General features: G+C 47.2%; 1 protein-coding gene across 3 annotated transcripts in view; it reads right to left on the bottom strand.

The window, feature by feature from the left end:
* The window catches only part of TTC7B (tetratricopeptide repeat domain 7B), a 238,998-nt gene that overhangs the window by 42,010 nt on the left and 171,536 nt on the right, over positions 1-25,452 (bottom strand). Inside the window, exons 16-20 of one of the 3 annotated variants that reach the window (XM_065871941.1) lie at positions 23,624-23,740; positions 16,359-16,456; positions 12,096-12,257; positions 9,665-9,715; positions 1,038-1,178 (exon numbers count right to left, since the gene is read on the bottom strand). In XM_065871941.1, coding sequence (XP_065728013.1) covers positions 1,038-1,178; positions 9,665-9,715; positions 12,096-12,257; positions 16,359-16,456; positions 23,624-23,740 — 569 coding nt within the window. The remainder of the gene's footprint in view (positions 1-1,037; positions 1,179-9,664; positions 9,716-12,095; positions 12,258-16,358; positions 16,457-23,623; positions 23,741-25,452) is intronic. The other 2 variants (XM_065871943.1, XM_065871942.1) reach the window with 2 other exon arrangements.

Raw genomic sequence — 25,452 nt, 5'->3', positions numbered from 1 at the left:
GAACGAACAGCAGTCAGCACGCTCGTGAATCATCCCTCTTCTGTATTTCTGCTTAGAAGAACATAATTTGTTAATTTACAGTGGTTGCTTTGGCTCAATTAAAGATGCCAACACGGGAGCGGCTGACTGAGCTCGGCTCTGGGACGTGCCAAACCTAGGTAAATCCAATTGTGTTTCTTACACGAAGGTTCCAAACAAGGTTGGACATCATACAATTAGCCTTGGCAAAAAAGGAGTAAACAGATGGCCAGTGGTGGGTAATAAGCACTTCTGCAGCCAGACCTGGGCTTTTGCCGTGCACCCTGAGAGTTGAGCCTGGGAAGGGCTTGCAGATCAAGGGGTAAAACTTGAGAAACAGAAGTTATCTTTCCTATGGAACTATAAATATGTAAGCAAATCAAGAGCCACCATTTGCGCCGTATGGTGGGATTCCCATTGCTAAAGTGTCTGCAGGCTGGATTTACTGTGGCGATTCCCTAGCTATGCAGAAGCAGCCATGTGAAACTGGGGGAGGAGCAGTCACACCTGCCTTCTGGGCTAGTTTCCAGTCCGGCAGCTGCCGGTACCTGCCTTGCTCTCTGAGGATTACCAGGAGCGCCGTCAGAAGGGAAAGCTCGGACATCAAAACGCTGTCCCCCCCGCCCCCTCGGCTTAGATAAAGACATCTGTGTCATCAGCACACCTGGCCCCTCTCCCAGGGTCTCTTAGACTTCACCACCAGGGTGTGCCAGGCACTGTGCTCACCAACCCTAAGAGATGATGCTATTGACCCCACCGTACAGATGAGGAAACCGAGGCTGAGAGGGGAGGCTATCGCCCACAGCTGTTGGTAAGTAGCAGACTGAGGCTCCACTCCAAGGCTGCAGGACTGCCAGACCTCCGTCGGGTCTGGGACACCACGCTCTGCTGTCCCCCTCAAAGAAAGTCTGGGGTGTAGATCTCTGGCCCCTGCGACAGCATAAACCCTGCAGCCCAGGCCGCAAGCTCCCCTCTGACAGAGCGGCAGGTGGGCATGGGGTTGAGGGGCGGAGCGGTACCTGCGTGGAGCCAGATCTGCGCCAGCGTCATCCAGGGGTGTAGCGGGCCCTGCTTGGGGGCACTGCTCTGCAGAGACGACGCCACTTCCGACAGTGCCTGCTCCACTCTGGAGGCTGCTACCGACGTGGCGTGGACAGAGCCTGCGGGAGGGTTTCGGGAAGATGGCATCAGAGGTGGAAGGACAGACCCAGAGCCAGCCACCGACCCATACAACCAGCTGTCCCCCTCACACACAGGCACGGGTTCAAGACGTACACACACCCCTCCCTCACAATGTTTCTGGGGTTTACGGTCCTTACTGTCCATACAGTCACTATGGCCTGGCACCTTAGTTTCTGTCCGTTGCTTTAGTTCGTCTTTTAGTCAGGACAGAGCACACGCTATGCAGATGCTCCGTCCGGGAGCTGAGTCGAGCGCAGGCTGAGTGTCGGGGCAGGAGGGGCACAGCTAGCCACGAGGCTGTGACACGCTGCTGAAACTTCGCAGACGTGAAGTACTACGAAGGGAGGTGACAAAGCACCCCTGCCTGGGCCTGAACCTAGAAACTACCTGGGGGGCAGGGGGAGAAACCACACTTGCCTCCTGGGGCAGGATTTGGCATAGATGGAGGCCATTCTCAAGACAAACCCAGCAACCGCCCGTTTCATCCCCTGGCCTTTGAGGGATCTGGAACCATATTCTAGGACATGCCTTAAAAACTGTAGACAAAGCACAATTTGCCTGCTGCCTAAGCAGGTGTCTATCACTAAGGCTAATACTAGACTCGCCGAGGACAGGTTACAGCACAGTGGCCCGGAGCTCAGGAGCTGCACCCGTCTCACTCTTCTGTAGAAGCTACTGTCCTGAGAACTGGGGGAGGCGGCAGGCGGAGCACATTCACTGGCCAAAGGGCTTCTATTCAGAAGTCCGATGAGTCAAATGACACACTCCTCTCCACGCTGACCCTCGGGAGGTCCTGGCGATCGGAGGCCATGTCCCCAAACAGGGGCTCTTTCCCCACTTCTTTCCAACATCCGCTCTTGGAGGAATGGTTTCAGAGCTGAGAGCGGGAGTCTCGGTTATTTCAAATTTAAAACCGGTGATATTTATATTCACTGGAAACATTCCTAACTTATAACGCATCGTAAAGTGTAATACGGAGATAAACATTCCAGCGCCTTCAGTGGTAACTATCAACTTATCGTGAGGTTGCAAATGGTGATAATATAGAGAGATAAATGCTGACTACTCAAATAAATTTCACTCTGGGTAAAATGAGATTGTGAGCATAAAAATAATTTCTGTTGGGGCTTTGAGATGCACCAAGTTGGTCCTTTTTATGATAGAAAAATATTAATCTAGAAATGGGAAAGTATAATCTCAGTATGGCACAAAGAGCCAGCAACTGTTATTCTCACAGTTAAACATTAGAGATCGTCTCATTAAAGTCACAAAGGACATAAGAATGTCTTCTATTTTCATGAATATTTAAGGAGAAAGCTTCTGAAAGTTCTAGACAGTGAATAAGACGTGAAAGATTTGAAAAGAGGAAAGCATAAAGTTATTATTTTCAGACTATATGATTGTATTTCATGAAGACAAAATCTGGAAATTAACTGATCTGAAAAAAATTTTTTTTAATAAAAATTAATTTATTCATTTTTAAGACTACCTGGAGCAGTAGACTGGCCATCCATATTCCAACACAAAGGAAACATGGATTTTTCTAAATACACTCAAATCCTTCAGTGGGGTGGGGTTGGTGGAGGCGAAATGCAGGAGGTGGATGGGAACCAGACGGGGAATCCAGCGTCTGTGGATAATCCACACACAGCGGCCACGGGGAAAAGTATGAGGAGGGCGCCTCTGGAGAAGGACCAGTGAGTCCTCCAGAGTGAGCGCTGCCATGCAAGGAGGATCTTGAGGCCCAGTTCGGAGACACTGATCGATATCATTATGATGCAGGAGAACTGATGAAGTTCAGCTAAGAACTGACCTTGCTTAGACAAAGTGTGTGGGACTCCCTAAAAAAAACCCAAACAGCAAAATGATTAAACTGCTGTTGATTTTTTTGGTCTTGTTTTGTTTTGAACCTTTTTATGGAAAAATCAACGCTTTAACTTTGATCACAAGGATTTGATGTAGTTTCCCTGAGACTTTCAACAGCAACTATTAGTAAATAAATAAGGTTGATGTTGCCACATTCTGACATTATCAAGCCGACTCACCTCCTCACTGACTACCTTCAACAGTGGTTCTCAACTTTGACTTCACATCAAAATCACTTAGGGATTTAAAAAAATCATATGCCACAGCTACAGCCCAGACCCACCGAATCATGGACCCTAGGGGTGGGACCAGGCATCTATCTGTTAATAGCCCAGGTGGTTCCAATGTACAGCTAAGGCTGAGGCCCCTGACCTGGGGAGAGAGGAAGCAGGTGTTATTAACTGACATGTGGTCAAGAAAAGCCTGCAGGCGTCCTCTACACAGGCCAGCCAGCCTGAGCTGTCCTGCTTCCCTGCAGCCCAACAGTCTGGGGAAAGAGTACCGGGAAGATCTTGTCCTTTAGGATGGAGGTTCTCATAATCCTCTTGGTCTCAGAATCCCTTAGGAGTCTGCAAATTTATTGAGACCCCCCTCAAGAGATCTTGTTTACATGGGTTATATCTATTGATATTGACACATGAGAAGTCGAAACTGAGAAATGCTCAAAATATTTAGTTATTAATTCATTTTTCAAAAAGAACAATAATAAACTACCGCTCTGGAAAAATCCTACACATTTTCTACCAGGTTCTCAGGCGCCTTTGCTACAAGGACTTGTGACTTTTGGAGGGGCTAATTTTGGATTAACTGTTTGGTTCACAAATGCACTCATCAGAACTAATGTCCAAGTTCCTTCTCTTTGTGGTATCTATATACAACTAGGTTAATTAATGCTTCACATAATAACCTGTAAAATAATACATTTTAATTTATTATTAAGATCAGTGTTTCACTGTGAATAAGGTCTGATAAATGATGATGATGCCAGCAGTGGTGATTATCGGCTTTAGTGAACGTGGCCTGTTTCAGGCACTCTGATTTGCACTTTACATATATTATTTCACTTAATCTTTAAACAATTCTTTGAGGCAGGTAACACTGTTACCTGCATTGTTTAGATGACAAAATTGAGATTTTAGTGAGTATCTTACCCAAAGTCGTACAGCCAGCAGGTGGCAAAACCAGGACTCAAACACTATCCTAACTCCAAATCTAGCCTCTGAATCCAGCCCTGATGCCACCTCCACCAGGAAGGCTGCTGTGAGCCTTCTGTTTCTTCTCCCTACCACCCTCATGTAAAAAGTTACGCCTCGGGTCCTCAGTGCCCCATCTCCCGCTGTGGGTATGGTTATCACTGTACAGACCACACTGTTTTATGTTAAAAGTTGATGTAACTGTCTCTCCTCCGAGACTGGGTGGTTCTGGAAGACAGGAACATGCCCTCCATTTAGGTATTTTCAGGGGCTAACGACACCAGGCCCACGCAATGTACTTGGTGAGTGCTTGCAGGATGAGTGAATGGTGAATGAATGAATGGAAGAACGAGTGCTGTCAATACACACGTCACTGTGTGAAACTTAGAAGAGGGGCCCCTCTTTGGGGAAGCGCGTCTGGGTGCCCTACTGTCCTTCCCTAATGGCTCAGAGGCCAGAACCTTCCCTGTCTCAAGGGGCTTCTCAGCATGGCTGTGCTCACTTCCAACAACCCGGACTAAGAAGCACAGTGGTGCGCAGCTGGATTAACGCTGTACTCACCTAGGGGCTTCCCAGCTCTAACATAACTAACCCGCTTAAATAGGGAGGGCAGCTGAGGTTCGCCAGAAATAACTGTTTCCTTCCTAGTCGATCCCTTTTCACACACACCTCACAGGGGCAGAGACCCTTCAGGTTCTGAACTGGGGATGGATATTAGGGCATTCAGTACTCATTAATAATGGTAGGTGGCTTATGATAATGGTAAAATTATTTACTAGTTACTGTCTACTCTTTCTGGCAATAGCATAGTATATCAAATTCTTCCACTGGGTTAGAATTTGGAGGAAAAAAGGGATAAACATCATTATGAATCAGAATGGATATATCTGATTACAAATAATCAAAACAACCTGTAACTTAACTGTTTCATAGGATTGAAAATGGTAAGTGCCAAAACAGATTTTGATTTCTGTTGGTGAACACCTAGAAATGCTAGTTCTAACCAACCTATTTTTACAGCAACCCCTTTCTTTCTCACCAAAGCAAATGTACTCCTACAGCGTGCATGGGGGTTAAGAGGATTATTCCCCTAAGGGAAATGGACAAATTGAGGCTTGAGAAAGGAATTAGAGGGAGGAAGAGAAGACATATTTCTAATATGAAATCCAAGACTCTGGAGAAACAAGCTTCCAAATAATCAGGTTCGACAGGTAAGCCAGCAGATGTGTCCGGCCACTGTACATCTCTTATTTATCACGTTAATTTGAGAAGCGCTTATCCCTGTCGTAACCCTGAGAGCCGAGCAGCCACCAAGTCCCTCAGTCACAGGGCACAGTGGCTCTGAAAAGCTACTGCAAAACCAACTGAACCGACAGCTGACACAGGCAGGTGAGAGCATGCCCTAAAATCTGGCCTAGGTTCTGTAACCTGATTGCCCCATTGGTCCAGGGGGCATAAGATGCCCCGGAGCTGAGGAGATCTGAATTTCCTCCCACCTAGAGGCCCAAGAGGAAATGTTATCTCGGACACCTGATACATAGGCAAAATGCCACTTGAAGAATTGTTCTGATCCCTACATCCGGGGTCTTTATCTGAGTTCCCCCCCCCACCCCGGACAACTGTCTGGGCGGGGCGGGGGACAGGGGCAGCGAAAGAGAGGCCCCAGGAGCTGCAGTGGAGAGTCATCTCCCCATGGGCTGAGGGGCCAGGAACCCAGGCCCCTGACCTCAGGAAGCTGAGTCCAAGCTCAGCTTGGAGGATGTCTGTCCCACATTCCTATCATTTGCTGAAGCCTGTGGAGAAACCCTGCCACAAGCAGGATGCCGGGCACAGCCAGGTCAACTTGCCGTTGCAGCTGAAGCCTTTCCAAAAATCCTTTTCCAAAGCACACTACACCTGCGGTCAATTTCACACAGACCTCAAACGCGGCAATCACACGTGGACCCTATTTCAATATCCAAGGCTCATCATTCAAAGGGATCTCAGAGCCAATAATTCTGTGAAGCAAAGGGCTCAATAAATTATGTGGCCTAGTTACGTTCCATCACCTGTATTTTCACAAGCAGGGTCACTGAGTGCGTGGCATGTATTTGTATTCTAGCTACCCTTTTGGCTGTTCTGGTCGCATTATGTAAGCTGCTATGGTCTGAAGGATGTCCACCTTCCCTGTCCCCTCATATCTTCACAGCATGTAGAAGATGAACAGGTCTCAGATGCAGCCCTGCTGCCTGCTGACTTGGTGAGCAACACGGTCCAGGAACAACAGACAGCTATGTTGCTTGATGTGCGAAAAAAAATCCTCTACCGAAGAGACATCAGTAGGCACATCTCACAGGTGTTTGCTCGGGATTCAGGCTGCTCTTTGCTTCCCGGCCCTGGAGAGTTAACTCGGACGCCTTCTATGCATGAACGTGAGACAATGTAGAGCACGTGGCCGCGCCCCAAGTTCCATCTCTCTGCTTGTCGCCCACATTCTTTCTGCCTGATGCCGCCGCAGCAGATACTTGCCCTCCCCACGTTTTTCTGAAAAGAAACCGAGCGTGCAGAAATTACCCACCGCTAATAAACCTCTGTACTTATTTTCCCTCAGTCCTGAAGTGATTCAATAGTATCTGTCAGTAGAGTCTATTCAGCTTCCGGTTCTTAGGAGCTGTGCCCCCGAAACAATGAAAGAATTAAAGAAAAGAAGGAGCTCCCCTCCTTAAAGACCCTGCAAACGGAACAACGATCTGAATGACTAAGCATTCTGCCACAGAGCTTTGCTTAAAATTCTTCGTTTTTAACAGGGAAAGGATGCCTGTTTCTCAAGATAGGGCTTGCGCATAAATCAGTGCAACACTGCGGACTGCTGGCAGCCCAGTGACCTCACACCTGGCCCCTGTGCTCTAAGAACCCGAACGTCCTTGGACCCGAGGAGACAGTGATGACTGTCTCTTCTTTTCTGAGGCGGGAGGAGAGATGCGAGCGTCCGCTCTCACTTCAGCACTCAAATTAGGCATATTTTTCTCTGTACCTTAAAAACATGAGCCATTTTCCTCCACTCCCCACCCTGCCAACCCCGGGCGAGGACAATTCCTATCTTTGCTGGAGGCGGTCCTGCCTCTCGAGGAGGCTGATCTGGGGGTGGTGGGCTCTTTACAGCACGCTGTCAGAGATCCCCCCTTCCACGTTCTGATCCCTCGAGGGCTGCCCCCTGCCCTCTTCACAGCATGTCCACCACGTGATGGGGCCGCGGGGCTGGGGCGGATTTAGGGGCCACTGCTGGGTCTATCCAACTCCCACCGACTACGGGGCCTCTTGGTTGTGGGTCCCGCTGATAAATAGCTCTGGGGGTCATTCTAGTAGATACTTTCCTTTGTTCACTGAGTGAAAAAGGAGGTTAAGATAGCCAAGGAAATCTGGAGAGCCAACCCACGGTCCCAAGACGAGATCACAATTTCCAAATGACTTTAACAGAACATCAAGCACAGTTGAAACCTGACGGGATGTGCCTTCTCTTGAAAGGGGAAAGTCCTTTCCAGGGAAAGCTTTAGGGAAGGATCCCCCGAAGGCAGGGGTATGTGGTCACCAGCGGGCATGCGGGGCTGGCCTGCGTGCTGCTGCTGGGGGCTGCCGGAGCTAAGCGGCGCACATGCAGGGAGGGGCCCGCTGTGAGGGTGAGCCGGGAGACAGCACCTTCCGGAGGACTGCACAGGGCAGAGGCTACCCACCTCCTCAAGCCCTCCCCCGTGCACAGCCATGAGGCCGTGTCTCTGAAATGAAGTCTCCTTCCGCCTGGGAAAGGCTTTTTGCCTCTGATGCAGCTGACGGGAGAAGCCTCCCTGGCTCAGGCCGTAGTCTAATTGCTGGTCACACGCTCAACCGCTCCCCGAGTGTCATTTATTATTGACTTGCCCATCTCCTAAAATTCCATCCGACCTTGTTTAAAGAAAGACACCCCAGAACTACTTAAGGAGAATTAATTTTAATTTAATTAAAATGGCAAGAAAAGGTTTATACTTGAATCATTAGGGCTGAATGTTTTAAACTGCCACTCCTCGAAAGCAGTGGGGTCATCACTAGCGTGATTTTTTGTCACATATAGGTGACAAAAATGACTTTATTCTATTAAGCAGTAGCAGAGGGTGAAATTCACCACCTGACTAGTCACTTCCTGATCATGACAGATGTTTCTGAATGTTAGAAAAATGCGAAGTCAATAATACAACGCCAGCCACAGTGGAAGGAGACAAAACTACTACCTTGGCTTTATTTCTCACCTTACTTCGTTTGAGAGGTATGTTTTCTCGTTAATGTCTATTCTCTTGTCCTGGTTCCTAAAGAGAGCCGCGGTTTCACCAGAATCGGTGATACGAAAAATGAAGCTGAGCACCCAGAGTCAGCACGTTCTTGGAGAGAAGAATAAAACCTCAACCCACACTTCTCTCCAGAATGATGACTGCTGGGGCGCTCACTGCTGCGGGCACCTGGGATCCTCAGGTCTCAGGAGTGAGGGCAGCGTGGCGGTGGGGGGTGGGGGTGGGGGGTCCTGGCGGCTGCGTTCCAGTCCGGCTCTCCCCACCTGGCCGGTCACTGCCCTCTGGAGGCCACAGAGAGTCCGGGCTGCAACTTGGGGAGAAAGGCACCTGGCCGAGGCTTGAAATCAGGATCAGCTACCGGCAAACCCCAAAGGTGTGTGTGAACAGAATAATTAGTCAACTAAGACCTTTACAGACGAGGATGCTAAGGCCAGGAAGGTTAAATGAGTTGCCTGGATTCCTCTGCAGAACTGGCCCCCGAACCCAGGTTTCCTGACCCTCGAGAGACTTGGAGCTGTTTTTATGGAAGTAGTTAAGTCCCTTGTATAAATATGTCAAGCCTCACTTTAACATATTTAAAGGGAATTGCTTAGTCTGCTTTAAATTCTGGTAGAAGTAGTTTAAGTTTTATGATGTCTGATTAGCTTATTTTAGGAAAACGAATTATTAGAATTGTTTTCTATGAGCAATAGTGGTTGAACTGGAAAGGAATTTTAAGATTCAACTAGTTCCCTCTACCCCAGATTTTACAGATGACCCACACTGGGGAGGCTGGATGTCTCACACTTTTGATCAGCCCCCGTGGGGTTGCTGACCAAGCCACTGCACGCCCCTACTTGGGCATTCTTCCTGCAATGCCTTCTTCTGTAGTCCTTCCCAGACAAGTGCTGCCTCCTCAGTGTTTACACCCGAGCTGCAGAAAGCATTAGAGGGCCTGGGAGAGCTGGGCCCCAGCAGGGGGGGGCGGGGGGGGGCGGGTGAGCAAGCTTCAGGTCCAAGCCATCTCAACATTCCTGATCAACGGCCACAACACACACTGCATGGTGGGGTCAGCGCGATTCTGGAGACCCTCAGAAAAGTTAACAGATAGATTGGTAAACTACTTACTAACTGAAAAAAGGGAGGGAAAACCATGAAAGTATACTTCTGGAGAGTTGCCTTGGAACAACAAATCAAACCAAAAATTAAAACCAAGAAACAAACATTTGAAAAATCAAAATTAAGGCTAAAAAAGCAAATGGAGTTCTAATAACCTTCCAACTGTAAGTCTGGCCATCTGGAATCAGATTACAATTCAACAGTGACATATGTTTTTCCACTAACAATGATTTTTTCTTTTTTTTTAAAGCAAAGACAGGCCAACTGGGCATTCCCCTCCACGTTCAAATGTTCACTGAGCACACGAAAGCTGACCAATTCGTGTAATGTGTTTTGTTTCCAGGGCAGGAAATTCCAAAGGGAAGGGAAAAATAATCAAACGAGCAGTTTTCAGATCTTTCCACACGTTAACCCTAATCACGATTCCAACCGTTTGTAGGGCTGGGCTAGCTTTCAGTCCTGTGAAGTAAAGGATTGGAGGGAGAAATCCATAAAACTTCAGGTCTTGGCTATCTGTCCTAAGGGAAAGAGTTGGGATTCAAATTCATTATAATTTTAATCAAGAAATTCTACACTTACTAGCAATGTATGTTATGTTTTCCCTTCTCTAACTAAATGTTGTATTTATGGGGCGGGGGGAGGGGAACAGTCTTACTTAAAACACCTGGTTACTGGCTATGCACTCCCTAAGGATGGAAGATGACTCAGAGCTTCACAGAGAATAAACAACTGAGCACTGCTTGGTACATACTACGTTCAGCAGAAAGCCCAGTGGGTGCTCATCGCCCTAACAATTTGCTAATTAATCTGATATAAGGTGCCCCTCCAGAAGAGCCTGGACTTCAATCTTCAGAGGTTTAAAGGGACACAGGGCTCCTTGGGATGCAACAAGATAACTACTGGCAGGGTGTGGAGGTAGGTGGGTTCACTGTGCAAACGAGAAAGGATGGGGCAGTGGGAACATCTAACATTATTCTAGAACAGTAAGATCCCATTTTAAGACCCCAGAAAACTGGGCAAAAGTCAATGTAATAAACAATTTTTTCTGGAAAAACCAAAGCAGAAAAAAAAAAAAGTTGGCAATTGCCCGTAGGCATCATATTAAAGGGAAAATATCTATTTTAAGAAGTGGATTAAAAACAACATAAGCAGTTTGTAAATTTTATCTTCATATTCCATTTCATAAAACTGGGATTGCCGTTGAGGCTGAGTTCAGAACACTTAATATGCAGATAAGTAAGGTCAGAGTGTTTCTTGGTTTGAATTATTTATTTTAGATCATAGTCTCCTTTCTGCCAGACTGTGTGTGTGTGTGTGTGTGTGTGTGTGTAACACAGCAGGTTACCATCAGAAAGATAAGCGCATTAGGAAAAGTAGTTCTTTCTGGCAGCAGCTCCCCTTATGAGCTTTTGTTTAGCTTATAACTGAGTGTTTGGAACAAAGATGAGCCCTTTTAAATCATGGACATAGAGATTAAATTTTCTGGCTGTGTTGCAGGTAAAGTGAACATTAAATAAATGAGTGGAACAACAAGGGTGGCTCTCCTGGTGAGATCCATATTTAGGTGCCATTTAAGGGCTTTATCAACCAGTGTCTCATTTCAATACAGGAATCTTTTTTTTTTTTTCCATTGACAAGTCCCTGAACGCCCTAAAATAGACTTTCAAATTTCCCTATTATTTAAAATCAAGATTAGATTAAAATACTGTTCAATTTCCCTGCATAGTTTCATGACACAAGCCCTACGTTTTCCTTCCTTGCAAACAGAAAACAATTTATAGCATTGTTTTTCAAAATGTAGTACAGAACCCACTGGCACCGGGATCATAAGAAGGTATTTTATAAATCAAGATTCTTGGGACCCACCTCAGGCCTCCTGAATCATAAACTCCGGGGGTAGGGCCCAGAGAATCTGCAGTTTTCAAAGCTCTCTGGGTGATTTTAACGCACAGTAAGGTTTGAGAACCACATACTTAAAAGGCATATGACTGATATCTTTAGCATACTACCTTGATTACTATATACTTGTTGAATTAATTTCTAAACTGAAAACCAGAAATGATTAGGAGTAAATTATTATTTGCAAAATGTTCTAATTTGTCTTTTTAAAAAATGAGATCTGTGTGAATTTATATCAACTCCAGGAAAGCGGAAAGCACAGAAGTCCCCAAGAACTGGAAGCGATGCTCCAGCGAAGCTTCTACTGATTCTGCTCTAAACAGATTTCCTTTACTTTTTAAAAGGGAGGTTGGAACTTGGGCACCAACGTCTCCTTCTGCCCGCACAGTTTTTGGATTTTCAAACTAGCAAGATTTTCTCTCAGGTAAATTTGATGGAGTTTCCGATCCAGCTTATCAGTTAGGAAGATTATCAGAAAATAAAACATCAGGCAAATGAAGCAGATCTAACAAGAAAGGAAAAAACCATAAACCATGTTTACACAGAGAGGGTTCCTGGCGGGGACCTGGGTCACTGACTGAATGAGCTGCCGGGGGCCACACAAAGGTATCGGGTTTGGGATGAGAATGAAGATGAGAAGATACAAACAGGTGGAGAGGAGATTCGGTTCTTGAAAGAGAAGAGGAGGAGGAGGAATCTGACACTAAAAACATGAAAGAGAGAAAAAAAAAAAAAGGATAAAGGCAAAAAAACTTTAGAAACACAAAGAAAAAAATAAGCTGGCTTTTAATATACTCACATAAGCTGCAAAGAAAATGAGGTCATGTAATACACAATCATTCCTCTACTTGACAAGAGAATACAAGTGCTTTTCGAAGGAAACAAATTTGCTGTTTTTTCCACTGGTTATTTAATTGTTCTGCAACAACACCACGGCATAAAAACATCTCAGATTTACCTGGGCACAGATTCAGCAGTATGATCCATTGAAAATAACACCTCTTTAACCTAGAATACCCAGGACATTCTGGAGGAAAAGAAACTATCTGCTTTTCAATTGGAAAGGATTAGAACTTGACTTTTCCTTGATTTGTTTTTTATGAGAAGCACTTATATCAAGTTTACTTGAAAACTAAGGTCTTTCTAGGTGCAGATAACTGAGGTGCAACAATGGGTCAGGTCCCCGAATCGTGACAATGGAGTCTAAGCTTGCTAAGCTGGTCTACGGTTGGGTCCACTGGCCGGGCACTTTGAAAAGGAAGCTATTACTGTCACTTCCATGCCTTCAGCTGGAGAGATACACAGCAGTAGGGAGAACCACTGCAGTGACAAATTAAAATTTTTCCCAGACAAAGTGGATCAAACTTTCAAGGTGAAAGAATCATTACTACGGATCGGTGTCTGGTAATATCTACCAATGATTAAAGATAAATCTCCTTACTCCACTTCCTGTTTTGAAGGCAAAAGGAAGAAAAAGAATTCTTTTTCCTCCTCTGTTTAAGGAACTAACTTATTCCGAAGAAAAGACAATGATTCAAAGCTTCAAAGTTAAATGACTGTCACTCCATTGGATTCCTCTCTCTTGATGGCTAGGACTTATTGGATGACAGAGGTGGGGGGGACGGGGACCCAGAGGTGATATTAGAAGGGAAAGCATATTCTTTAAGGGTTTTTTTTTTCAGTCTGCCACATCCATTTAATAAAACCAATGTCCACTCTTTAGCCACAGTGGACTCAGCTATAGTCCAAAGCTTTTAGACATGGGTTCCCCTTATGTTATTACACAGATCTGCATACGGACAGTTTCAGAGGTGGAAAACCATACCCCAGTTAATTATTCACTTTCCAAAATCAAGAACACTGAGCCTGTACTTCATAATGACCCAGATGTATAATAATGGTATCTCGGTTATATTTTTATAACCGAGCTCTCATCTGTTTGACATATACACTGAAATTTTAACAGGCAAAATACGATGTCTGAGATCTGCCGCAAAATATGATGTCTGAGATCTGCCTCAAAATAGTCTACAAAGACTAAGTGTGGGACAGCAGAGATACAGGAAAAAAGAATAGGAATTGTTGAAGGCTGGTGGTAGGTACATGGGGATTCATTATACGAGTATTTCTATTTTGGTATACTTGAAATTTTTCCACAGTAGAAAATTTTTTAAAAAAGGAAATAAATTTTAGTTCTGGAAGACAAAAACAATCCGAGAGGGCCTGTGGCTTCACGGAGGAGTCTACTGTACATTGGGTGACTCAGAACTGGCAGTATCACAACCGTGGCAGGTCACCTCGGCTTTGGCCACACGTCTTTGCCGGCTGTGCTCTTGTCGGATGCATTTCGAAAAGCAGAGAAGCGCTGCAGAAGCCTGAGGACGTTCTCCCAAACGGATGCAGAGGAATCCTCAGGGCATGTGTAAAGGGACACGTCACAGGGGCTGTGCAGCATGCATATGGTATGCTATTTTCAAGTCAAGGGACACGGGAAATCAGATATAATCTTATTTGCATGGGAGGGTAAACAAAAAGCTAATAAAAAATGGTTTTCTTTAGGGAAAGGCAAGATGGAAGGGCAGGGACGGAAGCAAAACATCTCTATGGAACCTTCGGAATCAAGTTTGAACCAAACCTGTGGGTGGTTCACGAGACAGGCCGTCCCCACTGATGCACTAATAAGGACCGCTGCCCTCCTGCGACCACCCACGGGCTGAACTATCTAAAACTGGGCTTTATTAATCAAGATGGAGGCATCTTTTCCATTTATAGGTGAGTCTTCCTAATTTTTAAGTCTCTCTGATTTAAATGATCACTTCAGAATGTTTTACCATCATTTATAATCAGTCTGCAACTGATAAGGCCTGCTAACATGGCCTTCTGTTGCTCTGATTCCTGGCCTCCTGGGTAAGTAACTGGTGGTGGTGGTGTGAAAAGCAACGATTTGGGGCTGTGGGGGCCGGGCCGGTGAGAGGAGTCTTGGAGGGCGTCGTGTGGACATACAACCACACCAACAGAATAAACTGGTCACTGGCCAGCGCCTGAGGGAGAGCAGTGTCCACTACGGACAAGTGGCAGCGACCCCCGACTCTGCCACGGAGACACACCTCGGCTGGAAGCTACGGCACCTGATGTTTAACCTGAAGTGGGAGCCTCCTGGAGGCTCTGGGGAAAAGGTCCCAAGGGGCAAAGGGGAGAATGAATCCCAAGGGCCTCACTCATTTTCTCCCACTGTCTGTTTTTAATGTGATGTGGATGAAAGTCTCAGACCTCAGGGGAGATTAAGGTCCCGATCAGCTGGAGGGGAAGGGGGTCTGAATTTAGTATGAGTGTCCTCTCAGGGTCCTGTGGGTGGGGCAGAAGGGGAAGCTGGCCCTGGGCAGCCACAGCAGCTGTGAGCCAGCCGTAGTGACTGTTACCTCCCTCTCTTCTCTCCCCGGGGTCCGAGCCTCACCTCTCGGTGCCTAAGTCCTGACAGCCTGACCTTCCCTCTCCTGCAGCGAGGGGGGCTACACACGTCCCTCTAGCAGGTCTGGACCACAAGCAGACCGCTGCTGTGCTATCCCAGGTCAGGGTCTGCCTGGTTCTCCGTCTAAGCCCACCAATGACTGCCCCTCCACCCAGGGGCCAGGCTACTCCAGGGGCGAGCTTCTCTGTGGCCTAGCTGGCCTGCATTTTGAGCAGTGGCTTCAAGCCCTGTTAAACTGCACTAATTTCTAATTCACGCCGCTTCCCATGCCCAACACTCTTTTGCCCTAGGAGCCCCAAGGCCCTGGGATCAGGCTTCTTCGGCCGACTTTAAATTTGGTAAAAGGGAGACTAGCACAGGAAGGCAGGCAGCTGTGAGGACGGGCTTGGGTGAGTACCACACCCGGCTCCCATTGCCACCTGGGGAGAGATTTTCCAAGGACGGCTGTGCACGCCTCGGGGCTGCTCTCTGGCTCTTTGGAGGGGCTTGGTCAGGAGCCGGGACCTGGCACAGTGCAGGAGAAAGACCCGGAGGCTCCTTTCATGAAATCAACCCACAGAAGACCAGGCGTACCCAGACAGCGATGCAGCCTGACCCAGGGCCCTCTGGGGTGGCGGGAGAAGCACCAAAACCAGCTTCCAAATGATGCTCTGGAACTATCCCTGAGGCTCAAAGCGCCGTGGATTTCTTTACATTTTGTGGGTCTGTCGAGTCCTCCGAATTGCCACTGAAAAGTCAGTATTACTACTAAAGTTACTTGTTTGGAGATTACAGAGGTATCTTTACCCCTCTGTACTTAGGCAACTGTGGAAACGCAAATGATAACTGAGGTGTAAATGTCTGCTCCGAGGCAGTAAGTGCTACAAGCTTCCTCGTGGGGTCAGTAGATTCGGAAGCTCTGAACCCACCTGCCTCTCCCTGCAGGGTTTCCTGTGGGGTTGTGTGAGTTCATATGTGCAACTGATTAGAAACCGAAAGCTGGATTTTAGCAAGGTCTGAAATCTAAAGAAAGAGAAAGAAACAGAAAAGCAGAGGGGAAGCTTGATGGGGATGGGAACAGTCTAATTTTAGTTTCGAATTTTCGGCTCCAAGAGCAAGGGGAAAAATAGATTTCAAAGAGCTGTGTTGGGCAAGTAATATTACTTCCCCCACTGTGAACAAACACTTGAAAAAAGACACCGGAGAAAACGCACCTCAGGTGACAGTTTAGCCTATTTGGGTGAGGACTTCTTCCCGCCCCAGGCCCTGGTGGTCTTCATCCCGCGCGGCTTGGGGCCAGGCCCCATGTCCCTTCTGGTTGACACCGTTTCGGCCCCTCTGGCTTTTAATTCTCACCTGTCTCGGGATCGCTGAAGTCTGGCAAAGTAATTGTATTAAGCTGTCGTCTGTCAGCAATGGTTCTATCTAAGAGGCTGCTCCCACGTCCAGAATCACTGCAAAACACAGCTACAAATGTCAGTCATTTGAAGGGTGGGCAGGGGAAGGAAACAGAGTCAACCAATCCCGACTCCTGAATGCAGCAAAACCTTCTGTGCATTTTTTGAGCTTCTTCAGCACCTTTCCACTCATCACCGGGCATCCTGCTTCCCCGCCCGGCCTGGTCTGGGATTCCTTTCAGGATCCGTATCACAAACACGGTTCAAACCGCACCCAGAGACCCGAGCTAATTTTCGTCTCTTTTGTGTCATTGTAAGACACAAAAATGAGAACTTCGAGCCACGTTCTCCATCCACCGTGTGGGGGAAGCTGATGAGCATTCTGTGCTGTAAGTCTCAGGCTCAAGCCCATGAACACATCACCCTCGAGCTGTCTTTAGGAACCAACACTCTACACCAGTGCGTCTAAGCCCTGGCTGCACAGAAAAATCACCCGGGGCATCTCGAAAAGCCACTGATGCCTGGGTCCTGCCCCAGACCAAATAAATCAGAATTTCTGGTTTTCAAAGCTCCCCAGATGCTTCTAATACATAGCCAAATTCAAGAACCACTGGCCCTTCCTTTTCAAAGGGTGATCCCAGCCACGGCCTCGTTTGTGTCCTAAGAACAAGCCTTTAAGATAAATGGCGTGGTTGATACCTCTATTTAATAGACAAGAGAGAGGAGGCGTGAGGCCCTACGCTGAGCTGGCTGCTGGCAGAGTGGCAGCTACAGCCCCCTTCCGGTGTTCCCGAGCTGGGAAGGCTGGGCCTCGGAGAGGACACAGTCGCGTTTTGGCAGCAGCCTCCAGGCCGGTGGTTCTCATTAGCTTCCGGCACTGAAGCCCCCTCTCCAGCCTGCTCCTGCGTATAGTAACGGGATCAGCCCCACTCCTTGGGCGAGTCACGTGGGAGACCACATCGGGACTAACGGGAATGAAACACCGTTAAGGGCGCTCAGCTCAGAAAGGCTTTTCTTTTTTTAATTCTAAGAAACTTGTAAGTAAAAACAATTAAACAATTGTATTCTTTTTTCCTCTATCACGGTATTCTATCAAAAGATGTATATCTGTCTCTTGAGGCTTGAGCCTTTAATGCTTTTCTTTGAATCCGTTTTTTTTTTTCCCCTATCTGGGGGCTCTACAAATGATTTTTTTCGTTAAGAAGTTCAAATTCCACAGTAAAGGGACACAATTTCCTTCCTCTGTGCAGCTGTTGCTAAAAGTGGTACAAACAAGATTTGCTATGAAACTTAATATGGTTTGCAGGCTGCAATTTCCACGTCCAGTGATGTAGTTAGAGAAATCCACAGGAAACAGAAGGAAACTTGCTTCAGTACAGACTGGTTTGTCAGCCTATACTTATGACAACACTGGATACATGCTTTTTGGAATCTGTTCTATTAATTATTTCCATGACTGAGAAACAATAAATGTCTCTGAGCAGAAGACAGCATCAAAGTACATGCAAAGTTGCATTAATCACATTGGCAACTGAATATTTCTAGCATTGATCTATTCATGCATGTATTTTTAATATAAATATTACAAAAAATACTACAGAAATATTACAAAGAGTTCATTATCTGAATGTTGCAATGGCTCCCCACTTAGGAGTTTTTTGGAAGATCTTATCTCAAAATATAGTGAAGTTTTTCATCACCTTGGGGATTCCAGGATGCACAATGAGGTTTTGGAATTGCCAAGGAAGGATCTGCCTGGGTTTTCAGTGGACCAAATCACAGTAAGTGGATGGGAGATGTCTGGTTCAGCCACAATCCTCCAGGCTTCTCATTTCACCAAGTATCAGAGCACAGGGTTGGCTGCTGCATGCCATGCTGGGTCCTGGAACCCAACCAGGAGTCTGGGTTCTTATCCCACATCTGTCACTAATGGTAGGTCACTTTGAGCAAGGCCCCTTTCTCTGTGCCTCAGTGACTTCCCTGTCAGGTGAGGTGGCCTCTTCTTCCCACACAGAAGTGTGTCAGGCTGAACTGAGGTCATGGAGACAGAACATTCAGAAGAAGTATAACTTCTGGACACACGCCAGGTGTCCTTATAAACACCATGCCTCCAAACATGCATCAGGGGTTAACAAGGCTGGCTGACTTTTGGAGACGACTTATTCCCAGCTGTCTGGTGCAACGGTAGGTGTGGAGAAGCTGAGTTAAGGACCTCCTACTCCACTCCAGATGTTATAAACCCCAACTGAAACGAAGATCTTAACTTATGAACCTCAGCCAATGATAGGGACACAGGACCTATTTCCCTTCCACCAGCTGAGAAACAATATTTGGTTACATTCCTTAGTTTATCTCCATAGTATTTGCTTATCTCCATAGTATCTGTTGCTTATATAGCAACAAATAACTATTCAAATGGAGATGATTTCATTTCCACTCTGACTGTTGTGACTGACTGAGAATTTTGCTGGATGCTTTAAGCAGGTTTTAGTTCTTTGTTTATATGGTGCAGAATTTGTCTTTGCCGTGATCCACAGGATATGGAAGGAGGGGCAGAGGGAGGCCTGGCCTCGCTCTCTCATTCTGGCCAGCGTCTCTCGGGCAAGCCTTCCTCTCTCCCTCTGGGACACATCTACTTGGGCACTCCGTGGACCACCTCCCCCTACAGCTCAGTCACCTCATCTCTTCTCTGTCTGGCCCTTAGGTGCCAGGACCACCTCCGAAGGAGGATGACAGGAAGGAAAGGAAAACCATTACTGGTCACTGGTGTTAGTAGAGGGTTTAGGGAAAGGAAACTGGAAGGAGCCCCAAATCCACCGCACATAAGCTGAAGAGACCCACATATGTAGACGTACACATCCAGGTAATTTCTATTCCCTTAAAGAAGGACTGAAAATCCAGAGTATACTGTACTGATGGTTAAGTTATCCTAGAAACTGGAAGCTTCTCTTGGAAATCCTCTAACACAGCTACACAAAGATTAAACACAAGAGGCAAGCTGATGGTGGACTGGGAGCCAGAACCCTGGGGTCCTTGTCACAGCCTTGTCCTTTCCCAGCTCTGAGACAGTGCCTGGCACACAGTAAATACTGATGTAATAGAGGGGCCTTGGATAGGAAACCAGAACATTTCCCAGGCAACTTAAGCCTGGATTACATGAATCAAGGCAAGCTCTCAACATTCCCAAACTCAATTTTCTCATCAGTAAAATGGGTCTGATGTAACACGACATTTGCCCATTTTATGGGGCTACTTTGAAGATGAATGAGAGCACACTTTGTAAAAGGAAAAGCTCTACCGAAATATGGATGACTACTAGCGTGAAATAGGGTTTCCGGGGCTTCCCTGGTGGCACAGTGGTTGAGGGTCCGCCTGCCGATACAGGGGACGCGGGTTCGTGCCCCGGTCCGGGAGGATCCCACATGCTGCGGAGAGGCTGGGCCCGTGAGCCATGGCCGCTGAGCCTGCGCGTCCGGGGCCTGTGCTCTGCAACGGGAGAGGCCGCAAGAGTGAGAGGCCCCACGAACCGCAGAAGGAAAAAAATGGGGTTTCCAATTTCCAACTGAGGTTAGAGCAAATAAATTCTTTTAAAAAAATGTTTATATGCTATTCGTTAATGTGACTGAAATGGGACTTGGGAAGAAAAACTTTTCTTCCGATCATATGGCTACATGATGGAGATGGTCTAAGTGGCAGTGACAAGAGGGGGAAGAAGTAGTTAATAATAAAAAATAAAAATAAAGGAAAAAAAGCTGGTTGTCAATTCAGAGAGGCAGCATGGGTGATGGAGAGAGCTTTGATGTTCGGCAGACCTGGGTTTGAATAATAGCTCTACTAGTTGTTTAATTGAGAAAACTAGGGCAAGTTCTTTAATAAAAGTGAAGTGTAGCTTCACTTTTATTTTCTATGAAGTGGAAAGAACAGTAGCTTTCTTGCAAGGCTGAGGCAGGGGTTGAGGAGAACGTATGTATAAACAGCTTAGCACGGTGCTGGCACAGAGAAGGTACAGCATCCCTTGCTGAAGCGCTGGACCGTCTGGCGAGGCTCTGGCCAGAGGTCACACTGTCTTAAGTGGCCAAGTCAACGTGCACAAGAGCTGAGGGAGCTGTGCACTTCAGCAGGAGAGAAGACGAAACGTGAGGCGGATTTCTGTCCTAAAGGCATGCAAAGCTGCAGGCCTCAACCCAGGCTTCTGAAGTGACCAACACCTTGCCAAACGTACACTCAGGAGAACGCCACCCACCCTTTGCTCACAGCAGGAGAAGCGTTCTCAGCCTGCAGGGACCGCTCTTTGGCCTAAGGCTCCGTTCAGCGACCGGCCCAGAGGGTGGTGCTCCTTCAAGCAAGAGTGAAGAGGAGGGACGGGTCGCAGAGGACAGGAAGCCAGGTCTTGTCTCCGTTTGGCCCTGTTACTGCCCGTGTCTTCTTCTGCGCCCCCTTGTCCCACTGCTCTGGAGGCCTGTGCCAGCCCCTGGGTGGGGCTCTTGGGGGTGGTGAGCGGTGGGACGCCCTGGGAGGGTGAGCACAGGTCCCTCACAACTGAGCACACTTAGAAACACGGGCGCCTGAGCCCGGAAGTCAGTGAGGACCTTCTCCAGCTGGAAACCAACCGGCCCCTGCCAGCATGCTTTCTGCTCAGTTTTCACGTCTTTTATTAAGCAGGGATGCTTCTCACCCACTTGTGCATGCGTTTCTATCCTCTTCTAAAGCCCCGCGTGACCCGACTTGAGGCTGCTGGGCCCAGAGCCGCCCTTATCTGGAGAACTGCGGGGTGTGCTGTCCCCATCAAGACACTATCCTCCCCTCTTCTGCTTTATTCTACTGCCAGGGTCACGCCCTCCCCGACCGTACTGGGGAGGATGTCTAAATTTGCACACTGGTGAGGGCTACAGGAGAAACATTTATTTATATCCCAGAGAAAATAGAGTTAAAAAAACAAACAGGAAACTCCTTAATAAGGGGCTGCTGGACTGCCAGCACCCCCCCTCGAGGCTTTGGGAGTAGCTGGAGGGAGCAGTTCCGTAGAGCTGATGCGTCCTCCACCCCCCCCCCCACCCCCCCCCCAGCCAGACTCTGCTGCCGGAGCCAAGGTCCCCCCCTGCCTGGCCCTGAAGGATCCTTCAGGGAGCTGAGCAAGTACGGACACAGCCCAGGCATTTGGTTAAGTGTTTTTAAAAAGCTTTCCAATTCTGCTATTTTTTCTTCTCCTCACATGCAATACTCTTGGTTGCTAAGTGGGAAGAAATGTGGGGAGGTGGGAGAGGTGTGGAGAACTGAGAGAAAACTGGCAACGGGAAAGCTGATGGATTTATTTTCTCACTTCTAAAGGGGGTACAGACAAAGGGATGTGCTCCAGTAGGAAGCAGCCAGCTCGGGGAGTATCGCCTGTAGCTGGGCTCGCGGCAAAGACCCTCCCTCAAATCCTGCTGAGTCTGGTAGGCTGGGAGTGGGGACTTTGGGACATAAATATGGACATTTCCTATTTCTGCCTACAGACTTAGAAAAGTAGAATTTTTAAAAAAAAATCAAAATGATCTTTATCTCCAGAACATACCCACAAAAGGGAAGAGGCCAGTTTCACGATTAGCTTTTCACCAAGAGGAAGATGGGCCCCATGGGCCTGGTAACGTGCCACAGGCTATGGTTAGGAAGGGGGCTCTCGTGTAATTCTTGTGGCTCGGGCTCTGCAAGGGGGGGCTCCCGGCCAGGCTCCCCCATCTTCTAGCCACACCGCCCATGGGGCTTGTGGTCTCAACTCTGGCTCATGTCAGCTCATCAGGACCCATCACCTCAACAGGGCCCTGATTTTGAATATATATATGTTTTTAACGGCAGAAACTTGTCAAACAAGATCTGACACGGAACCCCACCAGCACCCTGCTGCTTCCCTAACCCCACCCCACCTTTCCTCCCACCCCGCAGGGACTCACCAGCCTACCTGCCCGCCTCCTGCTGGGCTGGATTGGGTGGGCCACACCCTTGAACACATTTACAATTTGACTTATACATTCTTAGGCTCCTGACTCTTAAGAGCAGAATGTGGGCTGTCCATACATCTTGCTGCGAACTTGAAAAATATTCTGAGTGTTTGAGTAGTTGTTTGAATTCACCTGAATCGTGAGGTCCCTTTTCATTAAATCACTTCCTTCACAGGTCAGGGCACACTTCGTAATCTAGACACAGGCCGGGAAACACTGCTCAAGACTTGAAGATGGTGCTTTTCGGGGACATGCTGGGAGTTGACTAGTGGACCTTCCCCAGATTATCTGCCTCTGCAGGGTGGGCGCCTTTGACTGACTCCTACTGGCTGGGCCCTTTCACATCTCTGTGGGGCAGAGTTGGCCAGTAGAAAACCTATGAATTTTGTCTGGTCGAGATACAATCAATGTCCACTCCGTAGAAAAGATAACCCCAAACAATGTATTTCATTGTTCTAGAGAATATTATTGTTTTTATATTTATTTGCAAATTCATTTCAGCAAATCTATTTTTCAAATTCTTCTTTGAATGGGTCTTAACATTTTACTGCTTCCCTCATTAGTTAATGAGGTAAGTAAAATCTTTCATATGTGCTAATCTTTTATGTTTCATATGTGCTAATCTTTTATGTTTCATATGTGCTAATCTTTTATGTTTCATATGTGCTAATCTTTTATGTTTTATATGTGCTAATCTTTTATGTTTTATATGTGCTAATCTTTTATGTTTTATATGTGCTAATCTTTTATATTTGTTTGGGTCATGATTTTAACCTTTTGAAAATTACACTTTATCATGTCAAAAGCAATTTCTACTCTCCTTAGTAGCATGTGGCCTGTTGTCTATGCAGGTCTTTTTAAAATATTACTGTGAGAACCCCATCTGGAATATATAATTGACTAGTCTATCCATAAATCACCAGAAAGATAAAGACTTGTCAAAGGGAATTACATAAATGGCTGGCTGAGGGAAATCAGACGGAGACCAATTGGAAGTGAGCCTAGAGGGCCACCGTGGCAACAAAAGCATAAGAAACCCATGATTTGGAGATTTCATCAGACACTAAGAGAAAATCTGCTTAAAAATGTAATGTGTGAGGCTCCACTGCTCTTACCTGTGGCTCCCGGGGGCCTAGGGGTGCACAGGGGTGGAGAATTTGTCCTGCTAAATGCCTATTGGGGATGGACTGAGAGGCAGGGGCCATGCAAAAACCACGCACAACAGGTGCCGCCGCTGGCCTCTTACCTGGGATTGGTAAGATTGTAGCAGGATTTCCAAATCTGTAGCATGTGCTTACAAGTGAGGAGCGCCTCATCCGGGCCCCGGCACAGCGACTCCAACTTCACTTTGGAAAACAGTAGTCTGTGGTGGGGAGATAAAGGGAGAAAAGAACACAGCTCAAGCCAGAGTCCCCACCAGAACAAAACAAAGTAGCCAGAAGCTCTGTACTCATTCTAGAAGGGGGCGTCCAAAGGCTGGATCCGAGGGAAGCAGTGGCAGGAGGGCTGAGGATTCCAGAACTCCCGGCTCAATACCTGCCTTTGCATAAGTCTCACCCCCAACGCCAATGCCGGCACAATGCCACCACGTGTGGTCAGGTTAAATGTGTCTGGAGTGGCTAATTTCATTCAGAACACAGGGATTTGATTAAGACCGTGCTTTTTAGAACAAAGCCAATTTATTTGCAAAACTTCAAAAATGCATCAAAAGCGAATCTTGATTTATTTACAAAATTACACAGGCGATGTAATTATCTACATAAATATCTACAAATAACCTTTCACAATGATCCTCATCATGGGAAGGAGATGAAAGCCTGAACCGAGGGCACATAAAAAGGGGGCCTCGGGCTAAGGCCCTCTCCTCTTTGATCTTCTCCAGCCCTGCTCTGTAGGGGCTAGGACTTCACAAAGTCACCCATAGTTACCCACTACCTCTTCCTAATTTTTTTTTTTTTAAACAACCGATGGCTTCGCGTTCCTCCCAGACCTTCAGGGCACTAAGGTTAGCCCCTTCTCCCTTTCGTGGCCCCTCAGAGCTGCCCCGCCCCCTAAGTCTACTTATGTCCTTCTAGACATCAGCTCCCTTGGTCCCTGGGCTCATCACTACTGTCCCTGTGAAAGCCCCAGCATGAGTCCAGGTACCGTCCTGAAGGTCTTGCTGTCCACTCACCTGCCCGGCTCTAAGAAGTCATATAATAAAGATCTCCAAAAATCATTTTCATTCCCAGCTCAAGAAACTATAATGATTCCTTACTGACTATAATAATAAGTCAAAATTCCTTATCGAGTCCTTTAAGACAGGGGTACTAGTCCGCGGCCTGTTAGGAACCGGGCCGCACAGCAGGTGGTGAGCAGCGAGTAAGCAGAGCTTCATCCGCCGCCCCCCTGGTAATCGCTTGCATTACCGCCTGAACCACCCGCCCTGCCTCCCACGGCCCCCCACCGGTCCGAAGAAAAATTGTCTTCCGTGAAACTGGCCCCTGGTGCCAAAAAGGTTGGGGACCACTGCTTTAAGACACTCTGCCCACTGGCCCACTCCTATGTCACCATCCCATTCAGTGCCATGGATCCCACTGGGCCCTTTACTTCTACCAATGTAATTCACTGGCCAAAGGCTATGTTTTTATCATAACTCTAAGAATATATGCCATGCTCTCAATCTTTTTTTTTTTTTTTTTTTTTTTTTGCGGTACGCGGGCCTCTCACTGTTGTGGCCTCTCCCGTTGCGGAGCACAGGCTCCGGACGCGCAGGCTCAGCGGCCATGGCTCATGGGCCCAGCCGCTCCGTGGCATGTGGGATCGTCCCGGACCGGGGCACGAACCCGTGTCCCCTGCATCGGCAGGCGGACTCTCAACCACTGCGCCACCAGGGAAGCCCATGCTCTCAATCTTAATCTCTACTAATCCACATCGCTCCTTAATTCTTCCTAAATTCAGCTAAAACTCCACCTCATCAAATAAGTCTTCCATGGGTACCACTTTCACACCTTTATCTTTACGCAGCGTGTATCATATCAGCTGGTGTTTGTTGTTAATAAAAGACAAAGACAGGGAGGAACTCCTGTTTTTTAA

This window comes from Phocoena phocoena, chromosome 2, assembly GCF_963924675.1.
Source record: "Phocoena phocoena chromosome 2, mPhoPho1.1, whole genome shotgun sequence".
NCBI classification, from domain to species: domain Eukaryota; kingdom Metazoa; phylum Chordata; class Mammalia; order Artiodactyla; family Phocoenidae; genus Phocoena; species Phocoena phocoena.
This window is presented reverse-complemented; position numbering and strand designations above follow the sequence as displayed.